The 27,395-nt window shown below is 41.7% G+C and overlaps 1 protein-coding gene across 2 annotated transcripts in view; it reads right to left on the bottom strand.

Annotated features, from left to right (window-relative positions):
• PPP2R2B (protein phosphatase 2 regulatory subunit Bbeta) overlaps positions 1–26,910 on the bottom strand; it is a 453,354-nt gene extending 426,444 nt beyond the window's left edge. Inside the window, exons 1-2 of one of the 2 annotated variants that reach the window (XM_046000716.1) lie at positions 26,741–26,910; positions 26,559–26,636 (exon numbers count right to left, since the gene is read on the bottom strand). In XM_046000716.1, the coding sequence (XP_045856672.1) occupies positions 26,559–26,636; positions 26,741–26,750 (88 nt within the window). In that variant the 5' untranslated portion in view covers positions 26,751–26,910. The remainder of the gene's footprint in view (positions 1–26,558; positions 26,637–26,740) is intronic. The other variant, XM_046000715.1, reaches the window with a different exon arrangement.
• Positions 26,911–27,395: the final 485 nt, after the last annotated feature.

Here is a 27,395-nt window from a genome sequence, read left to right as displayed (position 1 = left end):
CTGACTTTTGGATCATTTGTGACAGGATGACAAACTACTGGCAGAGACAGGATGTCTAGCCCCTCAAAGGTCATATAATGCATCACTTCCTTACACCCAGGCACCTGGCAAGGTTGGACCATCCCAAGTAAGGCGCCATTTTAAACAATGCCTAAATGGTCTGGTTTAGCTGTATGGGTCATCTTAGCTTCATGACACAAGAGCATATCTGGAGCTGTCTTCCTGAGAGGTATTGTACCTGCGACCTGTATTGAGCGGAGTGGAAAGAATATGGGCTTTGGGGTCAATCTGACCCAAATTTGAATCCCTATGTATTCCATTTACCAGTTGGGTAGATCTACACAAACTTTAACACCTGTGAGCCTTCGCTTTCTGCATCCATAAGATGGGACCAATGACAGGGTTTTCCTTGTGCCTTCTCAGGCTGAGTGAGACAATAAGTACACGGACGAAGTACCCATTGCCCTATGACCACGTGATCAATGGTTACTACTAATGCCATGTTTACAGTTGCTGTGCACCTGCTCTGACCTTCTGTGGCCAGACAAGAATTCGAGAGCAGGGACAGAACAGGTGTGATGAGGAGGGTGGTGCCACAACTAGATAGCCAGTGTTAAAGCATGTCTTTGAAACTGACTTACCTGTCATCTAAGCCTCATTACATAGCTAATAGGGATAATAACAGAAATAATCACACATGATATGGTAAGGGTCAAAGAGGATGGCTGGTATGAAGAGTTTAGTACAGTGTTTAGCAAAATGTAAGTGCTTCCTAAGTTTAATTGCTATGTCTACAGCAGTAACATCAGCCCTGAATCACAGTATCTCATTGCATTTACCTACCCATCTTGTCTACATAATGAGACTGGAAACTTCCTAAGGGAACTCTCAATGTCTAATTCATCTTTGTACCCCAAGTGCCTAGCAGCGAGTACTCAATAACTATTAGCTGAAGGAGTGAATGAATGGATGGATGTCTAGATGGGTAAATCAATACATATGGGAGAAAACTTCTGAAAGATGTTTGAGACTGCTTTGTGGAGGTCTTTCACAGCACAAATGAATTTGAGCCCATTATAAAGCTGGAATATATTACTCAGGCAAAGCTGTTAAGGAATTCATGAATTGACATGCTTCCGCTTGGCATAATTTAGTCTTAAATAAACAGTAGGCATTTAGTATATACCTTCTAAGTCAATAGTCCACTTAATAAATACTTCCGAGTAAGAAAACATTCACGGATTATGCTGCCCATAATTAAAATGAAAAAACTAAGCAACTCCGCCCCCTCCCAAAAAGCCTATCTCCTTCATTAGAAGCAAAAGATCAGTGAGGCTGGCACCCAAGTTCCAAACTGGCCGCTCCAGTCCAGCTCCAGTCAATGGAGTCAATGATCTCCATTGAAAGCACCTTTTCCAGTCCCACTTTAAAATGACTGATCCTGTGCCAGCCCTGTGCACCCCCCCTCCACGCAGATGTAGAATGGGCCAGGGGCAGAAAGAACTGATGTGGAATCTCCTCATTCAGAGGATCCCAGTGCAGTTGGTTTGCGCTGTACCATTTCGAGTGTTTCAGTGTCCTTTTGTATCTTTTTTTTCTCTTTGATTCTCTGAACCATTCCATTTTACAGATGGGAAAACAGGCTGAGAGCATGTAATCATTATCAAAACCAGCCTCACTTAGGGAACTTGCAGATTTCAGAGCCATCAATCCTATGAATTCAGACTCTCTCTCTCTTTTTTAAGATTTTATTTTGGAGAGAGAGGGCAAGAACAGGGAAGGAGCAGAGGGAGAAGCAGACTCCCTGCTGAGCAAGGAACCCACTGCTGGACTCCATCTCAGGATCTGGGAATCATGATCCGAGCTGAAGGCGCTTAATCAATTGAGCCACCCAGGCGCCCTGATTCAGACTCCCTGAGGACAGACAAGGAATCTGCATATTCCATATGACAAGTGATTTTTTTTTTAACATATAATGTATTATTTGTTTCAGGGGTACAGGTCTGTGAATCATCAGTCTTACACAATTCACAGCACTCACCATAGCACATACCCTCCCCAATATCCATCCCCCAGCCACCCTATCCCTACCCCCGACCCCTCAGCCACCCTCAGTTTGTTTCCTGAGATTAATAGTCTCTTATGCTTTGCCTCCCACCCGATCCCAACTTGTTTCATTTTTCCCTCCCTACCCCCTACGATCCCCAGCCCTGCCTCTCAAATTCCTCATATCAGAGAGATCATATGATAGTTGTCTTTCTCTGACTTATTTTGCTCAGCATAATACCCTCTAGTTTCATCCACATCGTTGCTAATAGTCCAAGTGATTCTTATTGGACTTTGAGAACCTCAGGAGTGAGGCATTTCATTTCATGCTTTGGCTTGAAAGGTAAGGGTTACAGAAAGTTTTTCAAATACTCTTGTTCCAAATCATGTGCCTCACTGCTTTGGTCCAACATTTTGTTGGCATTAGTGAGTGATGGAGTGATTTACTGACTCCTGCTCTAAAGGAGGGTGTTTTCCAGAAAAAAAGAGAGAGAGAGAAAAAAAAAAGAAGGACTAATATACTATCACATTACAACTCACCGGGGTTATGATGGAAGGAAGGGGTCTGAAAAGATTCTTGGGGATTACAGAGCCTCAAAAAGTCCATGTCAGAGATCCAGTCTTGGGCATCAGGCTTTATTTACAAAAAGTGCCCATTAAAAGGCAATTATCTTACTGGGAGCCACAATGAATAAATAGTTGGCAGTAATTAACCCCATCAGCAGTCTGAGAGTCTTATATAGCAAATATCATCACAGATAAGAGCAGGACGACCAAGAAAGGAAGGGTCTTTCTAAGGAGACAAGGAGACAGGAGGCTCAAAGGCATTGGCAGAGACGCCTGGAGGGAGGGCCCAAGAGCACAGAGCGATCTCTGAAAGGGAAACCAGGAGCCCAGGAGGAGGGAAAGATAAAGGTGACCCATTTTAGGTGCCATGTGAGAAGGGCCTTGGAGCCTGGCAGAACAGAGCCTAGAGACAAAAATTTCTCAGATGACTTCCACATGCCAGGTTCTGACATTCTGTTGCAGAAAAAAAGCAATTAACAGGGAGATTGTTGAGTGATGCACTATGAACTGGGGTGTTCCAAGCTTTTCTCCAGACCACCTCCTGGGAGATCAGAAGCATTCGCTTTGGTGTTGCAAAGCCCCAGCTGGAGCCCTGGCCTCAGGGCCTCCCAACAGCCCGCTGTGTGGTGCTTATTGTCCACCCCCACTGAAGCCCACTTCTTCTGGGAAACTTACCCTGATTGTTCCCTTTTCACATGTCCTTACAACCTCCTCTAGGGGACGTTTCATCATTACAGTTTTTCATTTTGCTCAGAAGGAAAGTAAATCCCAAGAAAACAGAAATTAGATTATTTAAGATGGGTCAGGATGAGCATGGCCAGGTTTTCACTTTGAAGCCAAGGCAAAGCAAATTCCTCTTCATTCTCAAGTCTTAAATAAAATGTCACATCTTCAGGGAGCGGCTACTTAATACCTTAGACTGGGCCAAATCCTCCTGCTACAGGCTCTCAAATACCATCCTTTCCTTTCAAAGCACCCGTTCATTACTGAACATATTTATTGAGCATCTACTTACGTCTGGCACTGTACATGGTGCTAAAGAAACAATAGTAAACAAGACAGATGAGATACCTGCCCTTTTCTTCAGGGGTAATTATCATTCCTAACATACAAGGTGGTGGCGAACATTACATGAGCCAATTCATTAAAGTGTTCAGAATTCTATGTGGCATGAAGTACTGTTCCATGACTATGATAATTACTGTCAAGTGTCTAATTCCTTAGGCAGGAAGGTAGAATTTTGACTTTTCTCTGCTGAATCCTGAGCACGAGGTTCACTGCTTGGTGCATAGTAGGAATTCGATAAGTTTGTGCTGTTTGATCTGAACTGAAACAGGCAGAATTCTGACATAATTTTCATCCCCTCCCCAATAATCTCCAGTCAGTATGTGAATTTCACAGCTTGGTACATTCTGATTTGGAAGGAAGAGGAACCTCTTGGTTAGTTCCTTTATCCATTCATATAATCTTTTCAGCAGCTATTAAACACTAGGCTTCCAGAAGCCAGAGATAACCACAGTAAATAATACATTGAGGTTTAGCTCATTGAGTTTATATTCTAAATGAGGGAGAGGGACAGTAAACAGATAAACATTATATCAACAAAATTATCTCAGATTGTAAAAAGGAATGATCCAGTAATTCATCCGAAGAAAACAAAAACACTAACTCAAAAAGATAGATGCATCTCCATATTTATATGCAGCATTATTTACAGTAGCCAAGATATGGAAACAATTTATGTGTCAAACGATAGATGAATGGGTAAACAAAATGTGGTGTGTATATATACACAGTGCAATATTATTCAACCATAACAAAGGAGGAAACTTGCCATTTGCAACAATGTGAGTGGACCTTGAAGATATAATGCTAAGTGAAATAAGACAAAGACAAATATGATAGGATCTCACTTATATATGGAATCTAAAACAAAACAAGCAACCCCCTTTCCCCAACTCAGATACAGAGAACAGATTGGTGGTTGCCAGAGGTAGGGTGGGTGAGTTGTGGGCAACATGGGTGAAGGGGGTCCAAACGTACAAGCTTACCAGTATAAAATAAATATGGGATGGAATGTACAGCACGGTGACTGCAGTTAGTACTTTATTGTGTATTTTAAAGTTGCGAAGAGAGGAGAACTTAAAAGTAAAAGAAAAAAAACACCGTAACTATGTATGGTGATGGACACTAACGACACTTACTGTGGTGATCATTTCCCAGTATATACAAACACGGAATCACTGCACTATACACTCCAAACTAATATAATGCCATATGTTAATTATACCTCCATTTTTTAGAAAGCAGAATGGAAAAAATAAAATGAGGGTTGTGGTAGAGAGTGACTGCTTGGCTTAGATGGTCAGGGAGGGCTTCTCTAAGGCAGTGACATTTCAGCGGAGGCCTGAAAGACAACTTGCCTGGCCAAGAAATGGTTTTGGCTCGTTCTCTTATTCAACTCTGCGGCAGCCTGTACGTTTTCTTTCAGAGCAGTTTTGTCTTCTATTTTAATTAGTTAACAATCTAATTCTTTAAAACTAATAGTTTTTTTCTGAGATCAGCGGGAACACAGATTATGCTGTGTTGCTCTCCACGGCACCCCCAGACTTCCCTGAGAGGCCGGCAGAGACCTGATTCACACGGCTGATGGGGAGTCTGGACCAACAGCTCCCATGGTTCTCTAGGCATGTGACTAAAGCGAGGAAGAGGTGGGCAGCTACAGATAAGCCTAAAGAGGATTTTGAAGACAGAGGACAGGCTCGATTGAAAGCAGATGCGAAGGGAAAAATAGAACCTAGCTGGTTACAGCAGAAGATTTTGGCTCTCAATGAAAAGACTCTACAGCGAAAAGCAAACTAAAACCAAGCACGTTTTCCACCAAATTTTATATACTAATTCTCACAGGAGCTACAAAAAGTAGACAGCCTCTCCTCATTTATGAAGAGATATCAGAGCAAGTAGGTAATATTTTTTCATTCGAAAGCATACGAATAGGACTTGATTTTCATAATGATAACAACAGTAATGACATCAACCATCCAATCTGAGCTCTTCTGGGGTCCTGACCCTCTGCGAACCACACTGCCTAGGACATCTCATTTAATCCTCTTGAAAAACTTACAATAAAGTCAATGTTATTATTTTATTTGCTTATACATGAGGAAATTTGCACAGAGACGTTAAATAACTTGCCAAGTGTGAGCCAATGGAGGGACTAAGTTTCCTGTGCAGACTTCTCACTCCTACCCACCCCCCTACCCCCCAGTCTGGATGCTGGGCTGTTTCCCGCGCTGCACGATCTTGACATTCTCTTCCCTGGTAGTCTGGTAGAGAAAAAAGCATGCAGAATGGCACTCAACTTCTGTGTCTACTGATATGGAATTGGTGGGTATTTGATCAGGCTGGTCAAATTTACTTCCACCCTATTGGAAAGAAAGGAGCTGCTAATGACTAGTGTCATTATGTGGGGGAAATATAACCAAATCCACACACCTACCCATCAATACCTCCAGAGATTTAAGATGAATTTAAGGGTTACTTTTTCCAAGAAACAGTGCCAAGAACCACGGGGGTGGAGAAATATGTAAGGCAGAGAGTATAAAGGTGAGTGGGGAGGTAAGACGTCAATGAAAAATATGAATATATTACCAATTACAGAAGGGCCTAAGAGCATTAACAGATAAAGTGCAGACTAGGAAAATATCACATGCCATTGGGACATTGGGTTGGATTCCACAAAGACTTCCTGGAAGGGGCAGCATCTGAGATAGGCTTTAAAGGACAGGGAGAATTTGAATCTGTGGACCTGGGAGTGAAAAGAACACGCTGGTAGAAATTAAAAATTAGAGTTTGTTAGTAAGGAACCTCAAGAAATATTTGGGGAATAATGCATACTTCTGTTTATTAGTCTATATAATACCATGAAAGACAGTTTTTTAAAAAATTTTTTTAATTAATTTTTTTTCAGCATAACAGTATTCATTGTTTTTGCACAACACCCAGGGCTCCATGCAATACGTGCCCTCCCTATTACCCACCACCTGGTTCCCCCAACCTCCCACCCCTGCCCCTTCAAAACCCTCAGGTTGTTTTTCAGAGTCCATAGTCTCTTATGGTTCGCCTCCCCTTCCAATTTCCCTCAACTTCCTTCTCCTCTCCATCTCCCAATGTCCTCCATTGAAAGACAGTTTTTAATGCTACTTTATGAACATGAAAATAGTATTACATTTCCTTAAAATTTCACTACATCTCTATTCACAACTCAAATTTACCCTACTTATTCTAAACTAATGGCATTATGACACATTTTATTTTATTTTATTTTAAAGAATTTATTTATTTACTTGACAGAGAGATCACAGGTAGGCAGAGAGGCAGGCAGAGAGAGCGGGGAGAAGTCTCCATGCTGAGCAGAGAGCCTGATGCAGGGCTCCATCCCAGCACCCTGAGATCATGACCTGAGCTGAACGCAGAGGCTTAACCCACTGAGCCACCCAGGCAACCCACATTTTAAACCTATAAAGCAGATTCCAACTTCACCCTTTGGGCCAGACACTAATTAGCTCTCGTTTGGAAATAGGAGACTTACACCTCCCTTATCTGAGCCGGACAAAGAACTGCCCAATTATTCAGTCTATACAGTGTCTCAAAGCCTTTGGAAGAAGAACCCATTCCAAAGTCCATCCAGAACATGCTTCCATTTCCTCAAAAGGATGTGCTTTGTCTGCTTCTCTCCTGCACATCTCTGGGCTGTAATTAAACCATGAACAAATGAAAACGAATCAATATGCTAGGATAATAATAAGGCATTTTTTAAGGCTATCTCTTTGAGCCTTCATCCCTGGGAGTAGGCAGCACCATTTGCTTCTGGACAGATGAGAACATTAGAGGATTTTGAGGTAACTCAGCACATGAACCCAGGTGGCAAGACCTCAGCTTTCTGACCTTTAGGCCACCCTTTAGATAGAAGAAGGTAGAAAAGGTTTGTGGGGTGCCTGGGTGGCTCAGTAGGTTATAGCCTTTGCCTTCGGCTCAGGTCATAATCTCAGGGTCTTGGGATTGAGTCCCACACTGGGCTCTCTGCTCAGCGAGGAGCCTGCTTCCCTCTCTCTCTCTCTGCCCACTTGTGATCTCTGTCAAATAAATAAATAAAATCTTAAAAAAAAAAAAAAAGAAAGAAAAGGTTTGAGGGATCAGGTTTAATGCCTTCTGTAGAAAACACTTTGAACACAAGTTTTCCCTTAATTCCAAGAGGCCATAATAGTAAATCTTTGAAGGGGGCAGGGGAGAAAATGGTCAACCTGTTGTCCCGAGGTATGGAGAGAAGACTTGCTTGTTTAGCAAAGACGCCCCCACGGGATTGCCATCCTGTACATGCAGCATGCACAAAAGTTCTGTGTGTCCTGCAGAGCAATTTAGTTTTTGATTCAAATGTCAAGCCTTTTGAGAGGCTACGTATTCATCCGTCTCTTGCATTGGGAGAGAGTTACACACATTCCTTTCTATTTCAGTCTGTGAGTTTCTCTCTACAGCTGGGTTGATGCACGTCAGCACTAGTGACGTTCTGGCCTGGATAATTCTTTGCTGAGGGTGGAAGTGGGGCTGCAGGTGGGAAGCGGGTGCTGGGAGGGGGAGCTCTCCTGGGCACTCTAGATGTTTAGCAACATCCCTGGCCCCAGGCCACAACATGCCAGGAGCACCTCCCCACCTCGGTGGTGACGATCAAAAACGTCTCCAGATGTTGTTAAGTATCCCCTGGGCCCCTGCATACACACACAGAGAATTACAGACCAGGGCTGGAACCATGTCCACGTGAATTGTAACTGTAAACAAGGCAACTTTGTGCCAGCAAATAACCATTTGATGAACAGTCAGGAAACTACATGCTTCTGCAATTCTACGTGTCTTCATTTCCTCCCCTCACTCTCTCACATGGCTGCTGTGTAAATCCCATGAAACAATATTTGTAAAAGGGCTTATTTGAAAATAGAATGTTGTTGCTCTTTGGTTTACCTGGGTCTTTAGGCAACCACTGATGTTGGCATGTTGGAAAATGACAGCTCTATTTTGTAATAAATAAATAAATAAATAAATTTATTTTTGATTTTTTTAGAATTCAATTTAATTACATATAGCATATTAATGGTTTCAGGGCTAGTATCTAGTGACTCATCAGTGCTCATTACTTCAAGTGCCCTCCTTAATACCTATCACCCAGTTACCTCATCCCCCAACCCACTGCCCCTCCAACAACGCTCAGTTTGTTTCCTGGAGTTAAGAGTCTCTTATGATTTGCCTCCCTCTCTGTTTTATCTTATTTTATTTTTCCTTCCCTTCCCTTACATTCATCTGTTCTGTTTCATAAGTTCCACATATGAATGAAATCAAGTCTTTCTCTGACTGACTTATTTTGCTTAACATAATACCCGCTAGTTACATCCATGTCATTGCAAATGGCAAGATTTCATTCTTTTGGATGGTTGAGTAATATTCTATTCTATTGTATATAATTTAGATTTAAAGGAATCCCATGAATGCAGTCTATATACAGGGAGTCGAAGGCAACAGTAAGAAACATCTCTCTTGTCACTAAAATGAATATTAGAGTTTCCTGCCTTCATGGCCATTGCTGATTGGAAAGCTGGTGTTAATTCATGCACTCATGCATTTGTTCAACAGATACTTGTTAAGTACCACTGTGTGCCAGGCACTGTGCTGGGCACTAGTGATAGTTATACAAATTGTAGCTGTAGTTGGCACATCAGACCCGTCCTGCCTTATGGAGGTTATAAGCTAGTGGAGAAAACATATAAGGAGAAAGGAAACTATAATGCATTTGGCAGGTGCTATGAAGGGTAACAGCCTGGACCTCCTAGAAGGGCCACCAGGAGTTAGGGGAGGCTGGCTAGGGCAAGTGACACTAGAGCCAGGCTCTGAATGATGAGGAAGGGTTTGCAGGGAAAGAGAAGGTGAGCAGTGTTTCTCGCAAAGGGGAGAGCATGTGTGTGGTGCTGGAGGAGAGAAGCTATGGTGTGGAAGGAAATGCAAAGCACAGAGTACATGCAGGCAAGCAGTGACACAGGCTGAGAACACCCTAAGAACAATGAAGCCCTTTGAAAGCTTTAGGGAGGCAAGCCACACATGTGTGCACTAAGAATACTACTGTGGCTCCAGTGTGATGAATAGAAAGGAGGTGGTCAAGACAAGAAGGAAAATGGGGGAAAACCAAAGAGACTGTTTCCACATCCAGAGAACAGAAGATGGCATCCAAAAGAGAATAACAATAATGTGGTTAGAGGGAAGTCAAGGAATTCGAGAGATCATTGGAAATATTTAGGAGGAAGACTGACATAGGGTTTAGGATAGATGAGCATGTGTATTGAGGGAAGTTAGGAAGGCAGGGTCAAGGATGACCCTAAAGTATTTGGGTGGGCTTTCGGAGAAAGTAACTGAAGTTGACTACAGTCATTGCTACTAATAACAAAAAAAGTGATAGAATGTTTATGGGTTCCTGCTAAGTGCACGTGCCTAAGTATTAAAAAGCATTATCTCATTTAAGTCTTGTAATATCCTTATTATATAGGATCTATATTATTCTTAGTATATCAAACTCAGGATAACCTGCTCAAGGGCACAAATCTGTTAATGACAGACCCAAGATTCAAATCCAACTTCTTGACTCCAGAGCGCACTCTGAACCACCACATATGACCATTATTAATTCATTGGCGTGTTTATCTCCTATATTTAAATCAGAAGTCTTTCAATTACTACTAACAAAACATTTGAAGAAATCTCCAAATCATTTAAGCTCTTCGAATTTCAATTTCTGTAGCCAAAATCTGTGTATTAGAATACCTCCTTTTCAATGTTGATATAAAGATTAAATTGGTCTCAATACTAATAATGAGAGAGCAAGCATTTACTGAATGCCGACTATATCCAAGCCGCATCATAAAATACTTCATGTGTGTTAGTTCATTTAATCTTCACAAAAGCCCTTGAAGTAGCTTCAACAATAATGTTACAAATGAGGCCACTGAGGCCCAGACAGAAGAAATGCCATACTCAGAGTTACACAGCTGGGGTGCAAACATGGGTTAGCATTTCTGAAGCCTGTACTCGTCACCACTGGGTTATGCTGCCTCTTCTAAGAAGTGAGATCTTAGGACGTCCCTGATGCTCCACGAGCCTAAGGCCTGGAGTACTATATATGCTCAGTGCTGGCTGCCATATTTATTCAGTGTTAAGTTTATCAAATTTTTTGTAAGTGCCCGGAACTATGTTAGGCAAACAAGATAGATATGGCCCTTGTTCTAATGCCTTTCTTGGAATTTTGGAAAGCCATTTCCAGTCATGATTTTTTTCCCCCGATTGGGCAAGGAGCATGCAGTTCAGTGTCTACATGTAAGAAACAAGTGGCTGAGAAAGTGGAGTCCAGAAGATTCTATCTAATAGACATTTGGTCACCAGAGGTCAGGGAGCACAGGTTGATGGTATTTTTTAAATTAATTTCTTTCTTTTTTAGATAGAAAGAGAGAGAGAGAGCATGCATGGGGGAGAAGGGAAGAAGGAGAGGGACAAGCAGACTCCACACTGAATGCAGAACCCAACACGGGGCTCAATTTCATGATCCTGAGATCATGACCTGAGCCAAAATCAAGAGTTGCACACTCAGCTGACTAAGCCAACCAGACGCCTCAGGTTCATGGTATTTTTTAACTAGAGGAACTATCCGAGAGTTAACCTAACCCTATAACGTCACACGGGAGCCTGAGTTGTGGAAACATGAAGTGGTTAGGTGGCAGAGGACACTTGTGGCTTTGGTTGCATCACTCCTCTTTTCTGCAGCCCATTTCCTCTCTCTGTAAAATGGGGAGATGAAAAACGACCTTCCAGTTTCCTTCCAAGTCCTCTATGCTATGAATCTGCATGTTCAAATCACACAGCTACCCACTTGCTCATTAACAACATGCAGACAAATGATATTTTTATTGGGAGTCAAGAGCAGTAATTAATTGTTCATGTTTGTGGATGATGTAGGGACAATTAACTACCTATGATTCTCTTTTAACTGCTTTGGCATTATGTTGATAGAACCCAAGCCTAGAATCTTCCACGGATGTTTACTGTTCTTTCCAGGGAGGAGGCTTGTTTTGGTTTGCAGCCATAGGTAAGTTATCCTTTCAGTAAACATGGGAGTCTGCTGGCCATTTTAAAACAAGTTTATCAAACTTATCAGATATGAAACATTAAAAATAAATAATTGTCTGGTGGCTGGGGTGACAGATTTTTAACATTTTCTTGGAATCTGCTTTCCTGTGCGTAATAGCTAACATTTACCTAGCATTTGCTCTGTGCCTTTTCCAGCCTTTACCCGGATTATTTGATTTGTTCTCAAAAAAACCTACAAAGGAGAAGCTATTATATTCCGCATTTGACAGAGGAGAAAAGTAAAGTTGAATGAAACTAAGGTTAGGTAACCTATTCAAAGTGACATAGAGAGTGGTGGCACCGGGACTCAAACCCAGGCTGTTCAGAGTTTATACTCTTTTTTCTTAGTGGAGTTGACACACAATGTTACCTTAGTTTCAGGTGTACAACTTAGTGATTTGACAAATGTACCCATCATGTTATGCTCATGCTTTTCACTGTAAGTTCCCTCTTTATGATGCCCTCAGCTTTCTATTACAAAAAGTACCACTTTCTGTGAAAAGAAATGCAAGTATTTAAAAAATAATACCTGGGGGTTTTGGTTGGTTTCAGGTTTTTGGGGTTTTTTTAAAATAAAGTTTATGAATTTTTTTTTAGTTTTAGTTTCATGAATTAAGCTGTGATTAAGGAACAATACTTTTAAGAGACAGCTTATCTTCAACAAGCTGTAAATGATGTATTAAAATCCATTTGCTCTCAGGTATGTCTGATGAGAAGCTGGACTTTACATGAATGTAAAATTCTGAGACATGTATGAATGAGAAGTTGTAGAAAATTAACACCAGTTTTCCTTGGGAAATAAGCACTTAATATCAATATTTGGAAGTCACTACTGCTTGGATATCATTTGTAAAGACCTGTCAGTGTGGAAACTGCCTGGTAGGTGTGATGGATGGTTTAGAGGAAGAAGCACACACTGAGAAATTACTTGTGCCAGAATTTAGGGAAAGATTGCCTTACGCTGTGATTAGGAGAAGCATTCCTGAAACAATAGTTAGTAACGACTCTTTAAAAAACACCTGATACAATTATGGAAATGCCACACCTAATAAAGAGTAACATTTTTTTTAAAAAAGACCCCATGTTCCCTAAGCTACAGAGTGAGAGGCACCACCAGTTCTATGAGCTCCCAAATTTAAGGGATCTCAACAATGCCTTGAAAATCGATCTCTGGGCACTAGAACCAACATTTTATAAGTTCCTGGGATGGTTCTGAGCAAAGATGTGTGCACCACAGTGAGCCACAGACCATGGGCAGTTTTCTACTCTGAGAAGTAAGGTCTGAATATTGGAAGCACTAGGTGGGAAGCACTAACCAAACAATAAAAAAAAAAAAAAAAAAGTTTGAGTTTAAAGGTGAGGTTGAATTTTTATAGTATGACTCTACAGAAGGTCATGTTACTGAAGTTCTCCGTTGAGGTGAAATGTTCTCAGCTTATGTGGACAGGCAAATGACCAGTCCTCCATTTTACTAGTACTGCTTCAAAAATCAGTGTATGCCCATCCTTAAGATCCTCTAGCAGCTTCCCATTGTCCCCAGAATAAAACTCCTACAATTTACCAAGGCTTGCAAGGCCTCACTGGAACCTGCCTCTGCTTCCCTCTGCAACCTCACCCTTCTCCCAGTCATCCTGCGCTACCTTCTGGTCAGACCAAGATTTCTTGTTCCTCAGGGCCTTTGCACCCACTTCCCTGGGTTTATTTTTTTTTTTTTTTAATTTTTATTTATTTGACAGAGAGAGAGAGAAATCACAAGGAGGCAGAACAGCAAGCAGAGAGAGAGGAGGAAGCAGGCTCCCCGCTGAGCGGAGAGCCTGATGTGGGGCTCGATCCCAGGACCCTGAGACCATGACCTGAGCCGAAGGCAGAGGCTTAACCCACTGAGCCGCCCAGGCGCCCCCTGGGTTTATTTTTTTTTTAATTTTTTTAATTATGTTATGTTAGTCACCATATCAAACATCATTAGTTTTTGATGTAGTGTTCCATGATTCTTTGCTTGCATATAACACCTGGTGCTCCATGCAATACGTGCCCTCTTTAATACCCACCATCAGGCTCACCCATCCCCCCAACCCCCTCCCCTCTAAAACCCTCAGTTTGTTTCCCAGACTGTTTCACAGTCTCTCATGGTTCATCTCCCCCCTCTGATTCCCTTTCGTTTTTCCTTTCCTTCTCCTAATGTCCTCCACGCTATTCCTTATGTTCCACAAATAAGTGAAACCATGTGATAATTGACTTTTTCTGCATAACTTATTTCATTTAGCATAATCCCTTCCAGTTCCATCCATGTTGATGCAAAAGTTGGGTATTCATCATTTCTGAAGGCTGAGTAATATTCCATCGTATATATGGACCACATTTTCTTTATCCATCTGTCTGTTGAAAGGCATCTTGGCCCTTTCCAGGGTTTGGCTATTGTGGACATTGCTGCTATGAACACTGGGGTGCATGTGCCCCTTCTTTCCACTACATCCATATCTTTGGGGTAAATACCCAGTAGTGCAACTGCTGGGTCATAGGGTAGCTCCGCTTTAAATTTCCCTGTGTTTAAATGCTATCCCAACAAGTCTTTTGAACCTGGCTTCTACTCATTATTTGGGTCTTAACTCAAATGCTGCCTCTTAGAAGAGCCTCCACAGAACGACTGTTTAGGGGAGCAAAACCCCACCTCCTCACATGGCCACTATAATGTTACCACATTTTATATCCTTTATAACACCTGTCATCATCTGAAATTATCTTATGTCTTTGTCAGTTTGTTTACTAGTCTGTCTCACCACTAGGCTATGAACTTCATAACACTGGAGATGCCGGCGATTTTGAGTTCTGCTGTGTTTCCGACACCTGGTACCCAATACATATTTACTGAATAAATGGTTGAATGAAATCCAATTTTCTTTTTTTTTCTCTAAGATTCATTTACTTATTTATTTATTTTAGAGAGCAGGTGGAGGGGCAGAGAGAGAGGGAGAGAAAGAATCTCAAGCAGACTCTCCACTGAGCTGGGAGCCTGACACAAGTCTCAATCTCACAATCCTGAGATCATAACCTGAGTCGAAACCAAGAGTCGGACGCTCAACTGACTGAGCAACCCAGGTACCCCTGAAATTCAATTTCTCAATTTTCTTACTGCTATCCATAGTATTATAAATGTAGCTATACTCTTCTGAAAAAAAAAAAAAGCACTACATAATAAATTAAAAATAACCATGCTAAAGAAAAAGGCTTGACACTTATTTGAAAGCTTCAGCACAAGACCAGGAACCATCTCACAGTGTCCATGTGCTTAATTATTTAGTCTCAGTTTTGTTTTTGTTTTTGTTTTTTTTTTATTTTACTCATTTATTTGACAGACAGAGATCACAAGTAGGCAGAGAGGCAGGTAGAGTGAGAGGAGGAAGCAGGCTCCCCGCGGAGCAGAGAGCCCGATGCGGGGCTCAATCCCAGGACCCTGAGATCATGACCTGAGCTGAAGGCAGCCGCTTAATCCACTGAGCCACCCAGGCGCCCCTAGTCTCAGTTTTTAAATCCCATTAACAAATAACATGGGCACTAAGTAGAATGATGCTGAGCCAGCTTATTAGTAATATAAAAAGAAAACAAAAGGCAAGTCATCTTTTCACACACCCAGACCCCAGCTTCAAGGTAATCTAGGGAAGGTTGGCATTTGGGTTTGCCTGAACCAGATGTTTTACAAAGAACAAGCCAATGAACCTCCACTTTTTGCCCAGTGATAGCAAGAGAAGTGGCGAAACCACCTCTTGCTTCTTCCCATAGAGGCTGCCATGTTGGGACCACCAGGAACTGCACCCCCTTCCCCGATGCACCCAGATTCTATTGTGGTGTCCTCCACTCAGGGATGGCAGTCCTGGACTATGCTCAGATGCAAGCCTGATCTGTGAAGCCGCTTAGCTGAGCTCATTCTCTGTAGCAGTGTCGGTTTAGAAGGCATGTGACTCCCACTGAGGCCAAGGGGCATCTAGAGAAATTTTCTAGGGACATCTGGGGGGAAGTCTTTGCGGTTTTGTTTTGTTGAAGCCAAACAACCTTTCATTAGATATTGTCATGTCTATCTGAGTGTGACACCCACAATGGCAGCAATTGTTTTGGAACAAAGCTGATGTTCCAAGGGCAGCCAGGCAGGAAGATGGCATGAGTGTCCCGTGCTATACTTCAGCCAGGGAACTAATGAGCTTAAGGGGTTCCCTGCCTCAGGTCTTACGTGAAAAAATGGATTACCACCATAGCCACTGAACTGGAAGGCTCTTTGCTTTTGACCTTGGCCCCTAACCATTTGATACTGACCTGCTGTTAGAAAGAACGTGGTATAACCAGGGGTTCTGCCCCATTTAGGCAGAAGAGCAAGCCCTTCCAGTGGTCTGGGAGGCCCTTGCTTGCGTTCACCTGCCATCCCCTCTGCTCCCATCTCTCACAGCTTCCTCCTTTGCTCACTCAACTTCAGCCACTATTAGCCTCATATCTAGTCCTTAAACTTACCAGAGAAGCTCTTGCCTCAGGGCATTTGCACTGGCTCTTACCTCTACCTGAAACTCTCCTCCCCAGATATCCATCACTTGATCTGCCTTTTTCACATCACTGGTCAAATGTTATTTTTTGCACCAAGGCTTGACCCTCCTATTTAAAAGAGAAAACACACACCCCTCCCCCTTACTGATTTATTTTCCTCTACTGCACTTACATCCTTATATTTTATATTCTACTTATTAATCTATTGTCTATCTCCTCCGCTATTGAATTCCCAGGCCCTCGAATACCTAGGACACAGTAGGCAAATATCTATTCGTGGGTATTTGCAGAACGAAGGAAGGGAAAATAATTCTTTTACCCTTCTAGGTATTTTGAAATGAATTTTCTGTTGCAGCCAAGAGCATCTTGAGTGATGGATTTCCATTGCAGTGCCTTGTAACCAGTGCCCAGCATTTTGAAGACAGTCAACCATGTTTTAAATTCAGAGTCAGTGCTTCTAGAATAGAGTACCCCTCACCCAAAGCCATCAATCCATTTGTGTAGTGAAAGATGAGAAGTAGAAAAATCACCTGTTTATGATTCAAAAGTTCGCTTTCTGGTCTCCATGAGACCTTGGGCAATTTAAAATTTATCTCTATCTGCCTTAATCTCCTCATCTCTCTGAGGAATAACCCATCTACTATCTGTAATATCTATACTATCTCTTTTATCTCTGTAATGTGGGATTTTTAAGACCTACTCTAGTTATGTCCTCTGTGGGTTATAAGAAGTAAATGACCCACAGGTGTTAAAAGCAAGAAAGTACTGTGTATATTTGTACAGTATTGTTTTGAATGAGCTCTTTTATTCTCTGGAAAGCATTCATTATTATTGTGTTAATAGTAATACTGAGTTTTTTCATTTGGTGATATTTATTACTTACCAAAGGCTATATTCATTCAATAAATATTCACTGAGCCCCTACTCAGTGCCAGGCTACTTTCCCAGGAGCGTTCAAACACCAACTGAGGTCAGACAGGTGTATTACCGGGAAAAATTTCGGAGTCTCAATTATCTCCACTGTAAAATGAGGGTAAGTTGCCTGGGCATTGTTGTGACATTGTTGAAATGGGATAATATACTGAAAGTTATTATTATAAAATCTGGCTTAGTGAAGTCTGATTAAATAGAATTATCTTTTTTATTACTTTACCATGGCCAGGCCTTGTATAGTATTTTCAAAGATCTTATTAACAAAGCCTCTCAACATCATCCCAAGATAGCCCAGAAAAGATGAGTAATTAGTCCAAAGGACTAGATGAGCCCTACCTGAACTAGGGTCTGTAAGCCTAAAAAAGCCTGACTAATTCCTATTCCTTCTTTAGGTCTCAGATTGGCTGCCACCTACTCCAGTGAGCTTTCCTTCTCTTTCCTCTACCCCACTGTGGGTTGGGTTGTGTGACCTCACTCTTTTTGTAGCACTTCCGTACTCACACTGGATTGTCATTGACAACCACTTGTTGAGATCTCTCCAGGAGAGTATAAACTGCTTAAAGTAGGGTGGGGGAGAACAACAGTGTAACAGTGTCTTGTTCACTCAGCCCAAGGCCTGACACATAGTAGGTGCTCTATAAATATTTGTTTTTTAAACACAATTCATGTGGTTGGCATTCGGGCATGGGTGAAATGAATAGCCATAAAACCTTTTCACTTTCTTGGCCTGGAGTGTGTTTAATTACCTAATGCTTACAAAGAGAACAGGATGTTTGACTTTTGTCCTGTGCAGAGTGCAGAGAAAAATACCAATCTGGCTGCTCCCATGAGGCGTGTGCCATAGACCCTCAATGAAAAGCTGATGCTGGTGAGTGGTTTCCTTGCAAAGGGAAGTCCTCCACCTAACACATTTGCAGGGAATGTCTGATCTTTGCCCTGAGAAATGCAGGCATCTGGGGAATCTTTCAGTTTCCCTTCAGGGGAGTGCCTCCCCTCCCCCACAGAGCCTGCAAGCTCTAGGCAAGCCAGGCTGCCTTCAGAGTACCGCAAGACTGCAGCTCTCTGCACCAAGATGGCTTCCATCACAGCTGAGAAAAGTGCTTTCATCTTGTGGTAACTTGTTAATAATCAGACCAGTTTTGCTTCTAGTGGATTGGAGCCCTGCACAAAATAAAGTTACTTAGGAAATCCCTTTGTGGGCTACAGATGCATAGAGGAGATCCAAGCTTCCTTCTGACACAGAGAGGAGGGGTTTTTACTCCCTTCAGTGCCTGGGGCAGAGCTAGGCTATGCAGTAACCTTGTATTTGCTGGCATTCTGGTTTCCTTTAAAAGCACTCCAAACATGCTCAGATGTCTCTCTCTCTCTCTATCCCTTCTGATATAAGGAAAGAAAGACTAGAATTTCTCAGTGGATCTCTTGGATCAATCCATGTTAGAATTATTGGGGATGCCTGTGAGTTTTTTTACTCCATCCCAGGGGCTGGGAATCGGAATCTCTAGGGACAGGACCTAGGAATATGCTTTTTAACACCCTCCCAGATTATTTGCATGCACAATGAGGTTTGAAAATCATTCAGTCACCTAAGGTCACTAGCTAGGTAGCTTGCCCAGTTTCAGATTAGTGCCTGATGAATAATCTTATGTTGGTGGCTTGGCCTGGTCGATCCAGAAAGCTTTGGTCCAAACCAACAGCCCTTCCTCCTGAAAGTTCTTACCAAAGCCTTCACTACACCCTGTCTCCTGGAGCAGAAGAAGCAAGCAAGCAAGGCTCCATTTTCTACCTCCTAGGCTAAGGTCTGTGGCATAACATTCTAATTACTCCATGCCTTGTAGGTTGCACAGACAGCTAAGAAAGGTTATTTGTCAGTCACTGACTTCTCTCTATAAAACGAGAAGGTCACAGTCTTTACACTGCTTTGAGACAACCCAATCAGAGTGAGTGAGTTAGTTAGTTAGTTATTTAGTTATTTATTTATTTATTTATTTATTTATTTATTTATTTATTTATTTATTTACAACAGCAGAAAATCATAATCCCTGAAGGGAAACTGAAAGATTCCCCAGATCCCTGCATTTCTCAGGGCAAAGATCAGACATTCCCTGCAAATGTGTTAGGTGGAGGACTTCCTTTGCAAGGAAGCCACCCACCAGCATCAGCTTTTCGTTGAGGGTCTATGGCACGCGCCTCATGGGAGCAGCCAGATTGGTATTTTTCTCTCATTAGAAAATGGAATCAAGAGAAGGCCTCATCCATTCCCTTACGTGAGCCCCATCTTTTTGGAGGGAGGGGAAGGAAAAAGGGTTATGCCTGTAGAGTAAATCAGAACGAGTATCATGGTTATCGCCCATCAATAAGATGGAATGACCTGTATGGACAGATATTGCAGAACTGCGGGTTGAGGAACAAACAAAATAGCCTAGAATCGTAGCATCAGGAGGAAGACAGCCACAGAAATCCCATCAGATAATTCTGATCTCTTCCCAAGCACAGAATCATGAGCCAAATCTGAAGACACCGTCTCAAGTCCAGAGTGGGCAATTTCCACCACGGGAAGTGCCCCAGTGATGACACCGTGGAGAATGCCTCATGATGAAATCAGCCGTGTAATGTACATGCTGCACAAATCAGATACAAGAACAACACATGCTGAACCTCTCAATGTGTAAATGTCTTACAAGGACTCCACGAAGTGAACAGGCTTAGAAGTCACCCTAACCCTAGCAAAACAGGGGAAGCTTTAGACCACTGACGATTGTGGGTTGCGTGATGTATGTGAGGCCATCCAGGACAGTGGGTCCAAAGACCATGGATGTGCTGATGCCTCCTTCATTTTAGTCTTGCCTCCAACTCCCATTCTCTCTCTGAAGAGCCACACTCATGGATACAACTTTCTTCTTGGCATCCACCCCTGAGTGTCTTACAGACATTTCATGCTGAATATGTACAAAATGAAGCTCATAATTTTTCTCCCTATGCTGCTTTGGTATATTGACTATTTTGAACTAAAGGTGTTTAAAAATAGTATATGTAGGGAGCGCTTTCACAGAATTCCCCTTATCTGTCTACAGACAGAGTCTCCAAAAGGAACTCAGCTGTCACAAATCCTCTTTCTGGAAGTTTCGTCAACCAGGGAAGATGGACTCTTATTCTGGGAGAGACTAGAGCAGACACCACCCCTGGACAAACTGGGCCACAAGCTATCACACCTGTCATCTATTATTTAAAAGGTCCATTCCTATGTCCTAAAAGTAATTTTCTTTCCTCTAAGAGGAGTACCTCTCTCCTTCCTTCCGCTGTTCAGATGATGTATGAAAGCTCATATCTCAGAGTCTTTCTGCATATTCATGTTTTTCCTGTGACGTCTCCATGTACCATAACATTAACAATAATTTTGTGTACGCTTTCTCCTATTAATCTGCCTATTGCCAGTCTATCTCACAGACTGAGCTATTGAACCTCAGAGTCGGGGAGAGAATGTCTTTCTTTCTCCACACCCCAAACATGTTTTCTTTCCAGGTTTCCCAGGCTCTGCAACGGGTGCCCAGACACCATCCAGTCACTCAAGGCCAAAACCTAGGAGCCATCTTAATTCCTTATGATATCTCTCCCCAAAAATCCAGTCCATGATCTCCAAAATATGTCTGGAATCTCTTTTCTTCTCATTGTCTGTACCTTCTCTTCTCTAATAAAGCCATGTTGTCTCTCAATGGAATTCTAAGAATTTATTAAAATGGTATCATTTTAGTCCTTAAACTCCTTCAAGAACAAGGAATCCCATTATTCTTAAAATAAAGTCTAGACTCTGTAAGGTGACCTAAAAGGTCCTGTGATCTTGCCCTGTCCTACCTCTTTGGTAGGTTGCCCACAACCACAGCTTCCTCCCACCCAGCTCCTGTCACATTGAGTGTGCATTCTTTGTGTTTCGAAAACATTGTCTTTTCGATGGTGCTGGGCCTATATGAGTACTTGTTTATTAATTCCTACAGTGACCAAGGCATGGTTCTTTGAACATTGGCCCATTCCATTCCCTCAGACCTCAGCTCAGGTGTCACCTCTCAAAGAGACTTTTCCCCACGCCCTGTACTGAAGTGATTTCCTCCAAAACTCTCTCAAGCCACCTGTTCACATCTTTCCTAGTGTTCATCATAACCTCAGGTGATCTAGTTTTATACTTTTTTTACCGGCTAAGACTTTCATTATAAAATATTTTTCTTCTTACTTGTACATCATATAAATTATTAGATATTTTAAACAACACGGCACATAGAAAATGGAGGTATATCCCAATGATATAATCACAGTAACAAATCATAATTACTGAACATTTTCTATGTGCTGTGTTGTTTAAAATACCTAATTATATTCTAATAACTGTTCTTCAGGTAGATGTTTTTATCTCAATTTTCCATATTAGGAACAGAATAATGAAAAATCTGAGATAACTTGGTCTTTGACAAGAAGAAGCAAGGCCAAAATTTAACCAGGTATTTTATTGTAAAACATAGGCTCTTCTCAGGCTACAACGTAAGTTTTCCTGCACAAATGTAGGGTAGCTATTAAGCATGTTCATAGCAGTGTTATTATAAACACTGAATGACAATTGAGGAAAATAAATTAGGGCATATATACTGTTCATAATATGAAATATGGTCACTATATATCATTAAGTTAAAATATCTATTAATAATAATATAATATCTATTAATAAAATACTATTTCCATTATGACCTTTTGGGTTATATATATGTATGTATGTATGTGTGTGTGTGTGTGTGTGTGTATATATATATATATATATATATATATATATATATATTTCATTATAAATTAAATTAACCAGTCCCCTTTGCAGTTTCTGGCACATGGCACTTGTTTGTTGACTGAATTAATTGATGAATGCACATAGTCCAGAGACTAGAAAAAATTTGCCACAAACTTTAGCAGTATTGATCTGTGGATTGTGAGATTATGAATGAAATTTCATATTTTTTTTAGTTTTATTTTAAATTCTCTAGACTGAGAACATACATTATGGTAATATAAAAGGGAAAGAATAAACGTTGTATTTAAAAAAATTGTTTAGGTTCTATCTTGAATTACTTCTCCCCATTAAGTCTGCCTTTGTATCCCAAAAATATGAGTTTTCTACTTCTTTTGTACTCAAAGCACTTTAGTTTTGAGTCAAAGCACTTCTTTAGCTCACTTTGCCTTGTATTACTTTTACTGATATAATGCCTTGTTCTTAGGCACCAATTCCTCTCCCCCCATAAATGGTGCATTCCTTGAGAATTTTTATTTACCTTTATTATCCTTTCATTTTCTAGGGCAGTGCTATGGATATAATAAAAACTCACTCAATGTTTAGTGTTGGGCTCATAGTATTATTTATCTACTATCCTACTCAATAATTTGGAATACGAAAAATATTAGCCTATTAGCAGTTACCAAAGATACACATTTAATTAAATTAACAATAACAGTGCCATGCTGAGCCATATTAGAATCTAAAGTAAAGGAAAAATAAATCAGTAATGCTGTTCCTGTCTTTATGTAATATTTTGATACTTTATTTGTCATGAATTTTTTTATTAGTTCGGTTTTCAAAAATTTTGCACTAAAGTATTTATCTTTATTTCTATCACTTCACCTAGCCTCTGCTCTACTTTTATAATACAGTATTAGTGGTTTATGCAAACTGAGCATCTTATAGTAATCTAGGCACTGTATGTATTATATGTATATTTATTCTATATACATATAGAATTATATATAAAAATACATATGACAGGTATATATGTGTTGTGTGTGTCTGTGTGTGTGTATATCTTTCTATCTACACATAACTTTATTCAGCTAGCACTCACTGCCATTCTAATGGATGTCTGTATTAACTACATTTTGCATACAAGGAAACTTAAGCACAAAGACATTAAGTCACTTTGCCAAGGTAGCAGCTAGAAGAATTTATCAAACTCAGCACCGAAAGAACAAATAATCCAAGCAAGAAATGGACAGAAAACATGAACAGACATTTTTCCTGAGAAGACAAATAAATGGCCAACAGATATATGAAAAAAATACTCAATGTCACTAGGCATCAGGAAAATACAAATCAAAACCACAATGAGATATCTCTTCACACCAGTCAGAATGGCTTAAATTAGCAAGTCAAGAAATGACAAGGCACCTGGGTGGCCCAGTCAGTTAAGTGACTTGCCTTCAGGTCAGGTCACAATCCCAGGGTTCCAGGATCAAGTCCCACATCTAGGATCCTGCTCCACAGGGAGCCTGCTTCTCCCTCTCCCCCTACCCCTCCCCCTGCTCATACTCTCTCTCTCTCTTTCTGCCAAATAAGTAAATAAAAACTAAAGAAGAAGAAGGAGAAGGAGGAGTAGGAGGAGGTGGGCGATGGGGAGGGAGAGAAGGGTGAGAATGGGGAAGAAGGGAGAGAAGAGGGGGAAGAGGAGGAGGAGAAACCACAGATGCTGGCAAGGATGCGGAGAAAGGGGAACCCTCTTACACTGTTGGTGGGAATGTAAGCTGGTGCAGACACTCTGGAGAACAGTATGGAGGTTCCTCATAAAATTGAAAATAGAGTTACCCTACGGCCCACAATTGCACTACTGGGTATTTACCCCAAAGATACAAATGTAGTGACCTAAAGTGGCACCTGCATCCCAGTGTTTATAGCAGCAATGTCCACAATAGCCAGGCTATGGAAAGAGCCCAGATATCCATCAACAGCTGAATGGATAAAGAAGACATGGTATATATATAACATATATATCATAGATGTATGTTAGTATCCAATCTGATTCTCCTCTTAAAAAATATTTATCACTTTCTCCACCATTTGAAGTGGTTTTTCCTGACACAAATTGGCAGTGAATATCATTCTGACTCAGTGAACAGTCAGTTTAAGTATGCTACTTACTCATTATGGACAATCATGGCAACCATGTGAGCCCATCCTCGGTTCACCTGCATCCATGATGACCATCTAAGAGCTTGCATGGCAAATGCAGATTCCTGGGCCTTCCTCCAAACTACTAAGTAAGAACCAGTCTTCAGAACAATGTTTAAAGAGCTGAGGTTTTCCCATCCTACAGACTGGGTTGAAACCTAACTCAGCCATTTATTAGCTCTAGAGCCTTTGGCAAAGAACTTGGTCTTGTGTGTGTTTCAGTAGCTTCAGTACCCTCATAGGTAAAGTGGGGATAAAAATACCTACCTCTCATAAGGTTTCCATGAGGATTGAATTAGAATGAAGGTCTAATTATAATGATATTTATCACAGTTTACAAATACAGAGTACTTTCAAACTGTCAGGCACTGTGGTAAGTGCTGTACCTATATTACCATATTAACTTCTCCCAAGCACTTAGCAGGGTCCTCACCACACAGCGAGTACTCAAGAGCGAGAGCCTGAGTAGCCACACAGATCATTGTAATTGGTGGGGAGCCAGTCACAAACACAAGATTTAGGTCCAGAGGCTGAGAGATGGATAACCCAGAACAGGCCAGCCAGGCCGGTGGTCCCCAAAGCCAGCCTGCTGCATCAGAATCATCCGGGCGAGCTCATTGAAACACATGGTCCTTGAACTTCTAACTCAGTAGCTCTTGGGGGACCTGGAAGTCTCTATTGTTTAAAAAGCAGAAAAGCTGGGGCATCTGGGTGGCTCACTGGGTTAAAGCCTCTGCCTTTGGCTTGGGTCATGATCCGGGGGTCCTGGGATCGAGCCCGTCATCAGGCTCTCTGCTCAGTGGGGAGCCTGCTTCCTCCTCTGTCTCTGCCTACTTGTGATCTCTCTCTCTGTCAAATAAATAAATAGATAAATAAATAAATAAATAAATCTTTAAAAAAATAAAAATGAAAAGCAGAAAAGATTTTGAATTGTGGTCAAGATTTTAAAGCCATCGGTTAACCTGAGCTGCAGATTTCTTGAAATTCCTGAAGTGAGGGCATAAGTCATTTTTTTCTCCTTACCTTTTTCATCTACAAGGCCTAGGACAAGGCTGCCACATAGAAGTGCTCAGAAATATTTTGGATCCAATGAGCATAAAATGGGCCTAACAAAGCCTGTTTTATCTGCTTCCCAGGGGCTTTATGAGAAGTGTTTGTAAAGCCCCAGTTTATGTGCACCTAAGAAATAGAAGATGTCATAGAGTAGTGTAACTTTATAGATTTAGTTATTAACTTCTTTTACTGTGCCTTCTCTCACCCTTTTAACAGAAATCATTTGGTTTGGAGGTATCCACCATTATAGTGGGTTTCAAAAATAAAGTATAGCAAAATTACAGATAAAACACCTCCTCCAAATTACTCAAAATAATTTTTACTCAGAATTAAAATGCTACAGAAGAAGCCAAAATTCCACATGCATATAGGCATGTTAGTTTCCATACTGAAGTTCAACCCTGTCAACTCTTCACTGCCTCATTCACTTCTCTTAGCTTTAGACCCATCTTACAGTACATCGGTTAACCGTACCTACTGCTGACACAACACAGCCTGTTCCAGGTGCCCCCATTGTGTTCCACTAGAACAGTGAGCCCTCCAAGGACACCCAGCGGGGCCATTCTAGCTCCTTCCAGTTGCCTAGTATTCAGCTATTTTCAAATGCAGACATCCTTTGGGAGAGTTCTGGAAGTCTCCAAGCTCGGGCTTATGAGGGGAGAGAGTGAAGAGACAGAGAAACAAGTTCTTCAGGAGGAGGGAAACGGATACATTATCCCAAGTAAAGAGCCTACAATATGAAAATCTCCTGAGAGCCAGGAAGGCAGTTATGTGCTGATCCTGGGACTCAGTGTAGACACAGTTCATAAGACTAGAATAAGTCTTCATTCATTCATAAGACTTGAATTCTTCACTCTCCCTGTGGGCTTCCTCTACCGAGAAGCAAGTGATCTTTAACAGAGAATGGAAGGAAGAGATTAACCTCTGACCATGGGCCATGCTTGGCCTCACAGTCCTCCAGAGCTGACAGACAGTCCTGAAACATGACTTGCCTGCATATAGCCTCTCTCTCTGCCCAAAACTATCTCGCTGAAAGTTCACTTCAGTGCTGCCTCATTGGTGGGAACAAAATAAGCTTTAAAAGAATAAAAGGGTAGAAAGAAATCATTAAATCTATTTCTAGCCCAGAAGGCTATTCCGGGAAGTGTGGGACCTTACATTCATGGACACACAGATGAATGTTTTCAAACCTGAAACCAGCACAAACCCCCAAGGAGGCAAGAAAAGAAGGGGAGGAAACTTGTCCTACCTTCTGTGGCTCCAATCTCGATGGTGCCTTTCACTTGGCTGAAGCACCATAGTGTGTCCTGGGTGAGCGTCCCAATTCCTGAAAACAACACAAGGAGACATTTCAGCTTAGGTAAGAGTTCCCTGTTGTCCTTAACAGGCCAACAGGGAGGGAGACACATTTCTAAAAGGAGGCTTGCCCACCGGGTATCATCCCGTTGGAGAGGAGACCCTAACGAGCACTGGGAGAAGGGCCCGTCTGCGAGCAGCGCGTCCTGCTGTGAATCACGGCTCTGTCCCCTCCATCTGACCACGCCACCACCAGGACTATGAAGCAATCGGAGTTGGTCCCTTCTGCCCCTGGCAGCGTCCTAGCGCAGGCCTGCAGTCACACCCTGTGTGACTGCCCCTTTTCATGGGAATACTAATGCTTTCGATTGTTTTCCTTCTGTGGTGGTGGGGAGGAGAAAGAGGCAGTTCGTTAGGGGAGAGAGGAAAAGAAAGACAACTTTTTTTTTTTTTAAACTGGTTTCCCAGCTCGCCCAGCTGAACGGCCAGTAAGGGGTCAGACACTCAGAACTTGCGTCTCTCTTGTTCACTTCTTGACTGCTTGCCAAAGTCCGAGCTGACTGCAGAGGAGAGGAAAGCAAAAACAGGACGGGGGGCTGACAGCACTGTGGAGTCAGCGCTGACAAATGTGACCTACTTTGTTGCATGGGGATTTCTGTCTCAAATGTGAACCGAACCTTTGGTGGGGGAGGGGTTAAATTCTCCGGCTTTTCTGGCTTCCGGTTTCTACAAATGTATGTATCCAATTTGAATGCATATGCTAATATATCTACAAATATATTTATTACTG

Source organism: Meles meles, chromosome 3 (genome assembly GCF_922984935.1).
Source record: "Meles meles chromosome 3, mMelMel3.1 paternal haplotype, whole genome shotgun sequence".
Lineage (NCBI taxonomy): Eukaryota > Metazoa > Chordata > Mammalia > Carnivora > Mustelidae > Meles > Meles meles.
The sequence above is the reverse complement of the archived record's forward strand: the minus strand, read 5'-3'. Positions and strand labels throughout refer to the sequence as shown.